Genomic DNA, 13,251 nt, shown 5'->3' on the forward strand with positions numbered 1-13,251 from the left:
TATTATTGCATTGCAGCAAAATGTACCGCGTGACAGTATTAATTTTGAGCCCTGTCCCTCATCAAACCTCAATGGCTTCTGCCATGATGAAAGACACATGCTGCTCTGACGTAACAAAGGGGTTGGGTGGGTGGGTGGGTGAGAGGGGGGGGGGGGGTTAGACGGCGGTGTTCTGCCAAGGTTTCCAACAAGTGGGGACACAGGCCCCTTGGTTCCAAAAAGTGGTGTCATTTGACAGGGAGTGGGGTCAATTATTATTGTTTGTGAAATATTCATATAAATTATCTCAGACCACTATAGAGATACTGTGGTCTGAGATATTCCATTACGTATAGACCATTACCTAACAACATAAAAAAATTCCATTCATAATAACAGTTCCCAGTAAGCTATTTTTTGAAAATAGTGTACTACACATTACACCTCAGAAAAAGAAGGCAATTAAGATTATGTAACTTTAAGTTATATATATATATATATATATATATATATATATATATATATATATATATATATATATATATATATATATATATATATATATATATATATATATATATATATATATATAGGAAGTCAGTGGTAAGATTTGTCCGTAGTACAGTGCTCGATACGTCTGCACGCAGAGCGGAGTATATGTTGAGGGTAGAAGAAAATCAAGTTGGGTTTTTCGTCTCTACAAGCCTGTTTCGTGAGTAAATCACTCGTCAGGAGATGTTGATGTACTGAATATACTGAATATACGAGGTATATTCAGTACATCAACATCTCCTGACGAGTGATTTACTCACGAAACAGGCTTGTAGAGACGAAAAACCTGACTTGATTTTCTTCTACCCTCAACATATATATATATATATATATATATATATATATATATATATATATATATATATATATAGGAAGTCAGTGGTAAGATTTGTCCGTAGTACAGTGCTCGATACGTCTGCACGCAGAGCGGAGTATATGTTGAGGGTAGAAGAAAATCAAGTCGGGTTTTTCGTCTCTACAAGCCTGTTTCGTGAGTAAATCACTCGTCAGGAGATGTTGATGTACATATATATATATATATATATATATATATATATATATATATATATATATATATATATATATATATATATATATATATATATATATATATATATATATATATATATATATATATATATATATATATATATATATATATGAATGATATATTGTTTAGAAGGATTGGACAGCCAGGTAGTCACAATTTTTAATCTGAATATCAATGAATAGCAGTGCTAAAATTTATAATTCCCTTTTTTCAGACAAGGACAATGACCAACTTCAAAATAAGTCACAGTGAACATATGATTGAATAAAAACTTTGAGAAATCCTAAACTTGTAACCACTTGTTTCATTTTTAAAATTGTTAGTACACTGCTGTGTTTATCATTCCCTCTTCAAATTCATGACATTTTGAAGAAAAAAAATCCCTGACTTTAAAAAGTACCAAATGTGAACGAAAAACTTACAAATAATAGTCAAACAAACTTTAAAATAATTTATTTTTTATTAATTAACCGTTACTGGCTGTGTATCATGATTTGGTCCTGCTATATCAAATGACAGCATAGTTACCTACCGTAAACTTGCAATGATACGGAAAGCTGACATTAGGTGTCCTTGAAACTCAGAACTTGAATCTTTAACTAAAACTATCAACAAAGTCAAAGTTGGGATGCTCTGTAAATATTACATTAATTTTTTTCTGATTTGCACAACAAGTTCGTTCTTCATGTCTGACCGGGCGCACATGCATCGGCCGTCTATAGTGGCCATGCCAGTGATTACGCATTGATTCAGTGCCCAACACATGTGTCACTAGCACTGTCAACATCATGCAACACGATCCCCTAACACAGCTTTTTCGGAATCAAAATACACATGTACTCATTTAATTTAACCCATCAACAAATGGAAATCACAATCTGTCCCATAAATTTGGTTCACGAAGGCGTCTGAGCTGTGGCATGGCAGATAGATGTTCCGGTAGCAAGTTCAGTGTTTCGCACACGTCAGTGATTAGGTCAGAGGTCACGACAGTGCAGTAGACAAAACATGTGACGAGAGACGTCCATTTCGACGTCTCATCTAATCCCTCTAATGTTTTATTTTGTAGATTAAGTTTATCAAAGTTGATCTTTTTGTGGCATTTTTTATGTTAACAATAGAACTGCGCGTTGTCACTGTATCTTATATGATGTCAACAAAACTTTCCCTTACGCAATCAGTATACTTCTTGTGGGATTCACGTTGAGTCAGAGCCTGGCCTGGTCCGGCCGTGGACTTAGATAATTTTGATGTCTGCCGTAAAATGAATGCGCCAAAGCGACGCAAGGTGGGAAAATTATTGCTTCATTTGTAATTTTAGGGGGCCAATGTCGCAAGGTCGTGGCCTCGGCAGAACTGGCCTAAGACGCCATGGGGAACCTTACAATTTTGCTGTGCTCAGGGGTCGGTCGGAAATAAAAAAACTTTTTTTTTTCTGATGTCGGAGCTGCAAATTAGGGTCGGTCGGGAGATGAGAAACAGAAAAATAAAAAGGGCCGCCCTTAAGGGGTATATAACTTACGAAGCTCCTTAAGGTACTGTTGTTTTGCCCCTTGTTTGACCGGATTATAAGGTGAAAGACCCATTCTATCTTGTATAACTTTTCCTGCAGTTTGAGTGACAACTTTTCCGCTATCTGTTGTAATTGGTGCACCTGCCCCAGGCTTGCCCCATGGATTGTATGAATTGGAACCATTTGTTGAGCCAACTGGTAATGCCAAGGGTTCTACAGAAACAATACACAGATGTAAGAAATAGTGAATATAAAATTTCAACTACTTAACTGATAAATATTGGTATGGTTTTAAGTGTCAACCTAAGAGGTACATTTCATACAGAATCGATTTTAATGAGTACACAAAATGATGAAGCTGACAATCTAGAAGTGACTTATACACCATGAGGTTTTAGGGTGAGGGGGTCTCCTCCCCATATTTTTTGATGGGGGTCAGTGGGTACAACTTCAAAACATCTACCCATTTATAATCCAAAAACACACCCATTGTTAGGAATTTCCAGTCACATCGATCTGGTCAATTACATTTTTTTCTGATGCTATGAAGGCATTTCTTAAGAATGATGATATCATAGTGATTTCATGTTTCCGTGAAAAAATGCCCCTTTGGGTAGCATATACCAATTACCACCCTATGGGAGTACTTCCCCCGCCCTCACCCACCCCCTGGGATTATTTACATAAAACCACAAATGAAGACTTGATGGTCTCAACGAAATGAAACTCAAAAAGGTCTGACTATAGTTTTTGTCCTGTGAACAGAGCACCAACAAATCATGAATGCTTCTACAGACACATTTCTTTTTTAATTTTTGACTTCAACTGCTGTAAGCATATTTTGAAAACTGCCAAGCCTTAGACACTATCAAAAGTAGAAGGAAACTGAATATTCAATGTTTATGCAATCAATTGAAGAATTGTAAAATTCACTCTCAATATTTTATGGATAATAAAAATAGACAGAAAGACTATCCAATTTTCTGAGAAACTGATAATTGACACAAAAAACCTGAAAAATGATAAAATATTAATGAAAGAAGGAACATTTCATCGATAGTCTCCCCGGTAACAAAGTATAGCAGCAACATATTTTGAAAAGTCCTATCAAATATCGCCCTCTAGTGGCAGACCAGGAGATTGACATTTTGGGTTGAAAGTTTTTTTATGTGTTCTCATTACCAAATTGAAAATGACACTTTTTGTAAGTTTCTTTCTCAGGGTAATAAGAAATACAACATTTCATTCTTATATAGTGTATTCGTAATCTATGTTACTGCTTTACCTTGCCACTAGAAGGTGCACATCATCAGAATCACACAGGTACATGAAGAATTACGATTAAAAAAATCATAGATATTAATAAAGTATATTAATCATACATGGAATCATGGAAAATACATAGAACACCATCAATACCACGGAAACATTCAAAAACAAAAACAAAATAGATGAAAGATGGAAATATAAAATTCATTTGCAGGGATGACGTGGAGAGAAAAAAACAATTCAGAAATTCAGAAGATAAAATAATCCACCCCTACAATGAGAAAATTACAAAGAAAAGTTAGTATGAACAGAAATTTCATTAGTGTAAGATAAACAATAGAGTGCTATGACAGCCACCAGATTACAGGATAGACTACAAAGGGTGTGTGTGTGTGTGTGTGTGTGTGTGTCGTACGACAGCTATCGTACTACAAAAGCTACACTTATCAACACTAAACTGCAGTGCAGTTCTTATTACCTGGGCCTCGTTTTGGACCATGCAGACCGCCTGTGAGTGAAAAACAAAGCAATTACATGCTGTGAACTCTATATCATTGCTATAATATTAGTTTGACTTGCAAAAATACTAACACTATTTCATGCCATGAGTAACAATTTTACAATTATATCCATACCTATTAAAATGAGAGAAAATTACCCGTGCACGTAACTTTACATTTATATAAGAAAAAATTTCAGAGATTAAAATAATGACATATTTTGGAGAGAGATTTACTCTATTCATGCATAAAGACAGTGACTTTATCAAGTATTAAAGAATGAAAATTTTGTGCCACTACAACTACTAACACCACTATGTTCATTACACCTTCACCAGCAACTACCATATTATGGGATAACTGCAGATGCAACAGCGCCCTCAGTGTCTATGAATACTAATACTCTTCCATTCATTCGGTAGTCTTGATTTCACAGTAATTTTTTTTTCATTTTCATGAAATTTTTTTTTAAATTTCATATTGTTGAATCATTTAGAAGACAATACATTCAAATATATGTTGAAAATTATGAATCATATTTTAAAATATGGTGGTTGAAGAAACAGAAATTATTTCAACTATAGACTATATGAGGAGTAAGTATACTGATGGCAACTACCAACCATAAACCAACATTTGATGTGTGTTAGAAATGTTGAATAATATACAGTACGACACTTTGAAATATAATATTTTTCAAAAACTGTGCAAAAAAAAGCTTTTTTTGACAGACAGCAAAATTCATTATTCTATACAAATTTCAAAATTGATCAAATTTATTGTATATTTTCATCAAATATTTTGGAAAAATTGTATATTTTTTTTGCTTCTTGTCTTTGTACTAAATGTAATTTTTGGTGTTGTTTTGTCATTATTTGGGCTTGTACCCGAAATAAAGAAAATTTAATCAAATCAGATAATGAATTATTTTGTATCGCTTACACTGTGTAACTTTTTTGACATTTGCATAATATAGGTGAATCACTCGTGAAGCTAAACTGTAAGGACACAAAACCACTAAAATTTGTTTCAAATTTTGCCATATAGATATTTGTGTCGAAATTGATTGTACTGTGCTGGTTATGAGGTTGGGGGTAGTGGGGGGGGGGAGGTGTGTGGAGGAGGGAGTACCTTTTATATTGAGGACAAAATTCAATCTGTGCATTCCTGCAAAGTGACACACCATCACTCACATGCAGGTAGACACAATGAAGAACATTACCGTGCCTGTAAATGTCAACGTGTCACAATCAAATTGAGTTAATTAAATTTACCAAGATGCTAATTAGAATACATGCACTAGAAGACAATTTGAATACCTAGCATATCATCGGCACACCCTGTCGTACCACACAGAGGTAACACTTCATTCACAGCTACAATATGCAAATTGGTGAAAGAAAAGCATTCATTTAAATATTGTTAGAAAAAAGGTTGCAAAATTTGTTTCGTCAACAAGTTCCTGTTTATTATTTGTATCGGTGATTTGAAATTTTCAAAGTGTTTGTAGACCTTAGAAATGCTAACAGTGGATCTTGTTCCATATAGGGTGCTAAAAGTATTACCACACCAGTTCCATATATGGGGCTAGCTCCATATTTGGTGCTAAAAGTATTACCACACCAGTTCCATATATGGGGCTAGCTCCATATATTATGCTAAAAGATTACCACACCAGTTCCATATATGGGGCTAGCTCCATATATGGTGCTAAAAGTACTACCACACCAGTTCCATATATGGGGCTAGCTCCATATATGGTGCTAAAAGTATTACAACACCAGTTCCATATATGGGGCTAGCTCCATATATAGTGCTAAAAGTGTTATCACATTATAGTTCCATGTATGTGTATGGGTTCTTTATGTTTCTTGGAATTGCTTCTAACAGCCCAGTAAACATATTTCATCTATCTCTGTATTTCATTCATCATGATGTGATAGACAATGTCTTACAAGCACTGATGGAAAGCAAAACAAGAATGAATTTCATACATAGGTTATATTGCACTCACCTCCACTTTTATCTTGTTCCAGTGTTGTTTTCATTTTTGTCACTTTTTGACCCCGTTCATCAACAAGATGGCCGCCACCTCCCAGTGATTTGGTCTCCAATGTACCACCCTACAACAAACCATGGATTGCGAATAAATGCCATTTATAAATTTTTCTTTATGAAGAAAAGTGTATGATATGGTTTTGAGACAATTGATTAAACTCATACATTTCAATCACTATGGAAACATGAAATAAATTTTGTGCGACTGAATAATATCACTAATATCAAAGTTACATCGTAGGTAAAAACAAAAGTAAGAGCGAGACTTACCGAAACATTTGGATCGACATATTCTCTAATTCCAACAGGATCTCCCCATTTATGCCGTTTGACATAACCAAGTTTGTCTCTATTGGGCACACCGTAACCTTTGCCCCAGGGGTCATAGTCACTGTTCTCCTAGATTTGAGAAAAACAACACATTTATATAATCCACCTTAAACTTTGCATTATTTTGGTCCCAGTTATAATGCAGCTGAAAAAAAAAAGTTACCAAAAAAAATCTTGAAAATCTACAGGACTTGAAAGGTGTAACATAGAGTGAGCCAAGAACAATCTAAGTCTTAGCCAGCTGCTACCACCATAGCTTGACACATCTAACTTAGGGATTAGAAACTTGGTAACTGAGAGAAGGTAATCTGTTTATAAACTACAGCTGAAAGAGTATATAAACACATAAATACCAACACCCATAAACCTATACAAGTGTTAGCGAATTTGATTTAACACCGGATCTAAAGTACTGTATATGATTTACACTAGTCATATCAGGATCTCTGATATGTCAAATCGTAAATTTGCTAGGAACCCGACAAAACGTGAAAAGGGATTAAAAGCATACAAGTTACCATATACTTATAATACACTGGATTTAGTACATAAATACTTTCGAGGCCCATAAAAATAGTTCAAATAATAGACACAATGCACTCCTCACCCATGTTGAGCCTAGTTCATATGTAACGGAAATCAGTATACGATCTCTCTTATATAGACTGACAATAGATGCCAGAATTTTCACTGTTGAATAATTTTGGCCTGGATTGTCCTCGTCAACACGAGACCAAATCAGTCCATTATCCAAAAGTGTATTTCTCAATTCAGTTTTGAAAATTATTATGATCATTTCAGTTTCATCAACATTTGTTGACATAATTATACCTTAAATTTAATATTCTGTATTATTTTTATAACCACACTTTGTAATACATGCCATTCCTTTTTTTCCCGACTTGCCTTGTAATAGGTTAATTCATCATCTCTTCTCTCACTATTAATCTCTTGTCGTTCATTGTCATGGTTGCTATAATTATCACCTGTATTCCATGTCACCGACTGTAATAAATCCCATCAGACATTGCAACAAATGCTGACCATCCCATAATGCATTGCAATGCATCCCATCATGCAATGTTACAACCACCACCACCAAAACATCCCACAATACATTGCAACGAATGTTGACATCACATCATTCCACAACAATCGCATTAATTATGTTAATTATTTTTTTTAAATTTAAAATGAGGATACTTTATGATACCTTTATTTATTAATTAATTTATTTTATTTATTAATTCATTAACAGTCATTAAGATTACGTAATTTATTGTCACAACCGCTACAAGAAATGCATTATCCAAATTGGTGTTCTCAAACTTAACACGTTCATTTGCATGATCATCAAACAGCGACACATTTCTTGTAACGGCCGGACAAGACTCCAAATTTACAGTTAAAGTATTACTAATGATTAAGGTGAAGATGTCGTTAAACAAACTTAGAATATTATTAAAAAGACCGCCGTGTTTTAGAATTCGATACAATTTTATCAAATATGTGAATCTCAGAATCTTGTTGTAGTATTATCTTATTAGTATCTAGCCATAAGGATTATTATTAAGGACTATTTTTTTTTGTTTAGGACCAACTTTTTCTTTAGAACTGCCAAACAACTTTTTTTGTTGCACCTAAATTTTAATCCTAATCTAACATACTGTAAACACAGATATTTTTGCCACTAGAAAATTTTGTGATTTTTACAGTCTTCAACTAGTTCTCAAAGACTTCTTTTCACTAATTACCAGAATGGTACATTATTGTATTAAATACTAAGTAATATCTAAAGATCTCCCACTCCCTAAAATTAATCTTTACACTGTTAGATGGGTGAGGAATGAAATGTGATTTAAGTTATAAGTTTTAACAACAAACAATTAATCAAAATATAACCTTCGAACAACACTTGCAACACACATTTTATACTGAGCCAGTATACCACCACCAAAACCTATCTCTGATGACATAATGTTACCATGACAACCAACCACCTAATATAATATGCGATTATGGAAATTAATAATTTGAAAATGAAATCAAATTTACCTTTTTGATCCGTTCTTCTTGTGGTTTTCCTGTGAGACAAACAAAAATGGCAGATAAATTATCAAAGCTACTTATTTTTAAAGACGCGCTAGCTGTAACTGTTCAGTATATTTTTTTCAATCAGAAAACCAACAGTATATTTACTAAAAAAATTTAAAATACCAATAATTAGACATTGTACATATTAATTAAAATCACTTTTATCATAATTAGAACTGCAACAGGTTAAAATCATGATCATGTTGGAGGCCACTGATTTTTGGGTGTGGACCCAAAATATCAATTTGATTGGATATATTGGATCATATTGTGTGTACGGCTATACAAATATGTTTATCCATCATGTAATTCAATACCGTTCATGATGTATAATATTATGATGAAATCACTACATCTAACAAAAAAAGTTTCAGATACAGCTAGTGTACCTTTAATGGATCCGATTTTAATATAAAGTTACTGTTTTTAAGTTCATAACAAAAAGTACAATATGTATTCAAAGTTGACTTACCTCTAAGAGACCTAAAAGTTTCCTTATCTTGATTATTTCTCATCTCAAAGCAGTCATTGGTTAACGTCATTCCACGAGCTTTCTTAACACGACCTTCAGGTAAAAATAAATTTTCAAGTTATCAGAAACACTGTCATGACAACTTTTCAACAAGATGACCTGCAAAAACTCATGTTCAAGTGCAATGATCAACATTCGCTATAGTCCAGGCCACACAGACTACTGAATATTGTATATAGACTACCAAATTAGCACTAGTCCAGGACACATAGACTATTAAACATTGGATCTAGACTACCAAATTAGCAGTAGTCCAGGACAGATAGACTACTAAACATTGTATCTAGACTACCAAATTAGTAGTAGTTCAGGACACATAGACTACTAAACACTGTATCTAGACTACCAAATTAGCAGTAGTCCAGGACACATAGACTACTAAACATTGTATCTAGACTACCAAATTAGCAGTAGTCCAGGACACATAGACTACTAAACATTGGATCTAGACTACCAAATTAGCAGTAGTCCAGGACACATAGACTACTAAACATTGTATCTAGACTACCAAATTAGCAGTAGTCCAGGACAGATAGACTACTAAACATTGTATCTAGACTACCAAATTAGCAGTAGTCCAGGACACATAGACTACTAAACATTGTATCTAGACTACCAAATTAGCAGTAGTCCAGGACACATAGACTACTAAACATTGTATCTAGACTACCAAATTAGCAGTTATTTTTTTTCATTTTCTTTATAATACAAAAAAATGCATGAGTTTTGTTTAATTTTTTTTAGCACCAAAAAAAATTGAAAATATTCTCAGTTGACTAGGATCAATTTCTAATATCATTGTGTGACAAAAACTCCACAATTTCCAAAGGCAATGGTACGGATCTTACTGTCTGTACATAAAAAGTACACACTCCATACTTCAACATGGAACTAACCAACTCCGGTGGGTACTGTAACTTGGAAGTTGACTATTTACAGTGGAATTATCAAGTATTTACTGAAATTTATTTACATTCACAGAAGGATTAAGAATAAAAATGGTGGATGAGTTGCATGTGGGACGTTAAATTGGTGTAAAAAGTTAACCATTCACTAGCACTTCTTTGTTGAGATAAGGTTTTCATAGTTTATGAAATATTTCAATTTTTGCATCACTACAAATAATAACACTGTGTCTGCTGCATATATAAAATACTATATATGGAAACAATTTGCATATATGCAATATATGCAAATATTACACTCCTAAAAAGGAAATCTTCTGAATATGCAAATACATTCCATATATGGTATACAAAATGTCTTCTATGCAAATTTCCAACTTTGCAATTGAGAAAAAATGTCGTACAGGCAAGAAGTGAGGTAAAAAGTCAATTTTTAATACTTACCAGAGTCTGTTTTAATCGGTGCACCAGCCCCAGGCTTACCAAAGGGATTATAGTCCCACTTAACAAAAAAGAGAAAAATATTCAACAAAGTTAATCCTCGCCCTGACAAGTTTAATCCCCATGACATCCATGATTGAGTCCACCTGTTGTATTCTATTCACTTCACTAATCCATCTTAATCCTAAAGCTAAAAGTTCAAATTCCTGTCCCAATAAAAAACCCTCCAATTTTCAACAAGCAAAAATGTTAGTTTTCTTCTGGATACATAATTTTGATTTTAACTCTTCAAATTGAACACGTGTGTAAATTGAGTACAACGAAACACACATCAGGCATGTATATGGACTAAACTACTGCTTGCTTTTAACACAAACTCTGTGCAATATTTTGGAGTGTTCTACCCGTATTAAATTTCATTATGTGATTACTAACAACAATACTGCTATTTCTGCACACACACCAAACAAATCACGACAATGCACAACATTTTATTTTGATTCTGAAATACGCTTATTCTTACATACAAAACTTTTTACGGCACAATACTTTTTTTTTTAAAAGTGAAAATTCTTAAAATTTCTAATAATTGTGTTATTTTTGACAAACACCTGAAAACCTTCCATGTTCACTACACTGTGTTACTAAGCAACTGTGTTGCTAACCAACGCAGTGTAAACAAACAATCTCTTTAGAAATGAAACAGACTTTTTTTTTTTGAGAAGTGGTACTTACCGATTTTCTTTCTTGAGTCCTGTCATTGTATTTCTCCATCTCTTTTCTTGTTCTCTGTTCCAGTGCTAAGTCATCTGTAGATGAAAAAAATAAGAAAATAAAGCTTTAGAAAAAATTGTGGGTTGCAAATCAATAATGAGAAAACAATTTTCATGGGGAAATATTTAATTACTGACATTGATAATTGACATCCACTGTCAATTTTTAAAAAGATGTTGCAAGCATCTTTTGTTGATTTTGACAAAAATGTCGAAGGCATTCATTGTCAATTTAAAAAAAAAAAAAAAAAAAAAAAAAAACATTGCAAGCATCCATTGTTAATTTCAAAAATAAGATGTGTTTTCCTTTCTTATTCAGTCATCTTTGCAGGGGGGGGGGGGGGAAACAAGATAAAAAAACAAGATAAAATGTCCGCTGTCAAAAAAATGTTGATACCAGTAAAAAGTTGACTTACCGAGCTCACTTTGATAGTTCCTTGCAGTGTTGATAGGATCTGTATACCGTTTGTGGTTATGTATGGCTGCTGCACCCCCTCTATTTTTTTGGAAGTGAATTTCAGCATCTTGGCGTACATTGGTGACAACGTGACCTGAGGATGACCTATTTGGAGCACCAGCTCCTGGCTTCCCAAACTCAAACTGGAAAATAAACAGATGAGCAAAATTATCATTTCCATGGTAACATCATCAACATCACATCCTATGGCAAAGCGGGAAACCAAGTAGTGCCAAGAAAGATAGAATTATTGTGGATGGATTCTTTCTGTGGATATCTATATGCAGAATAATCACAATTAACAAAAAAAAATGTTTGGTATGTATCTGAAAAGACAGACACCAGAAATAGTATTTTCAAACACAGAACATAGATTATTTTACCCGATATATTTGAATAAATAAATAATCTATTCTTTGAGTTTGGACATTAATTCTTGCTATGATTTCAGAGAAAGGGAATAACATATTTGACAGATGAATATTTGATTTTGCATTTTTTTTAAAAAGTTTTTGATAACAATAGTATGAAGGGTAAACTCTAGCTTGAATCTCAACATTCACTCGACTGAGTTTCAAAACCTAAAACTAAAGCAGAACGTACAAACAAAATATGTATATTTTACCAGCCTCAATTCTTTGTTACCAGCTAGCTGTGTGTGTGCATGTACACGTGTGTGTGTGTATGTGTGTGTGTGTGTGTGTGTGTCTCGCTATCTCTCTGTGTCTGTGTGCATGCGTGTGTGTGTGTGTCTGTCTGTCTGTGTCTGTGTCTGTGCATGTGTATGTGTCTGTATATGTATGTATGTGCGTGTGCACGTGTGTGGTGTGTGTGAATGTGTGTGTGTGTGTGTGTGGGGGGGGTGGCATGGTGTGGGTGTGTGGCATGGTGTGGGTGTGTTTGTGTGTATGTGTGTGTGCGTGTGCATGTCTATGTGTATGTATATGTATGTGAGTGTGCATGTGTGTGGTGTGATTTTCATTACTCCTTCAACACAAACAAAACACCCTTATCACTCCTGACAACAGACACTGTATATATACATCTACACATACCATCACCACCAACACAATGTGTCACAAAACATTCAAAACCTAACAATTACACCAGACAACATTTAAAACACACAAATTATTGTTGCAATTTATCGAGTGCATAATTTACATAGGTTTTACAGATTTTAAAATTTAAGTTTTGCACCGAGTATAGTTAGTGTGTGAATGCCGCAGCTGTTAGTTGAACCTTTTATTCTGAATCGTATTGTTAGGAATGCTGATTTGTCACAAAAGATGATTAAA

At 33.9% G+C, this 13,251-nt stretch overlaps 1 protein-coding gene across 1 annotated transcript in view; it reads right to left on the reverse strand.

Moving 5' to 3' along the window:
* The window catches only part of LOC144447527 (uncharacterized), a 37,439-nt gene that overhangs the window by 6,385 nt on the left and 17,803 nt on the right, over positions 1-13,251 (reverse strand). Inside the window, exons 7-14 of the mRNA XM_078137575.1 lie at positions 11,913-12,096; positions 11,459-11,532; positions 10,727-10,784; positions 9,318-9,410; positions 8,807-8,835; positions 6,692-6,820; positions 6,378-6,486; positions 2,604-2,807 (exon numbers count right to left, since the gene is read on the reverse strand). Coding sequence (XP_077993701.1) covers positions 2,604-2,807; positions 6,378-6,486; positions 6,692-6,820; positions 8,807-8,835; positions 9,318-9,410; positions 10,727-10,784; positions 11,459-11,532; positions 11,913-12,096 — 880 coding nt within the window. The remainder of the gene's footprint in view (positions 1-2,603; positions 2,808-6,377; positions 6,487-6,691; positions 6,821-8,806; positions 8,836-9,317; positions 9,411-10,726; positions 10,785-11,458; positions 11,533-11,912; positions 12,097-13,251) is intronic.

The sequence above is a fragment of the Glandiceps talaboti genome, chromosome 16 (assembly GCF_964340395.1).
Source record: "Glandiceps talaboti chromosome 16, keGlaTala1.1, whole genome shotgun sequence".
NCBI classification, from domain to species: Eukaryota; Metazoa; Hemichordata; class Enteropneusta; family Spengelidae; genus Glandiceps; species Glandiceps talaboti.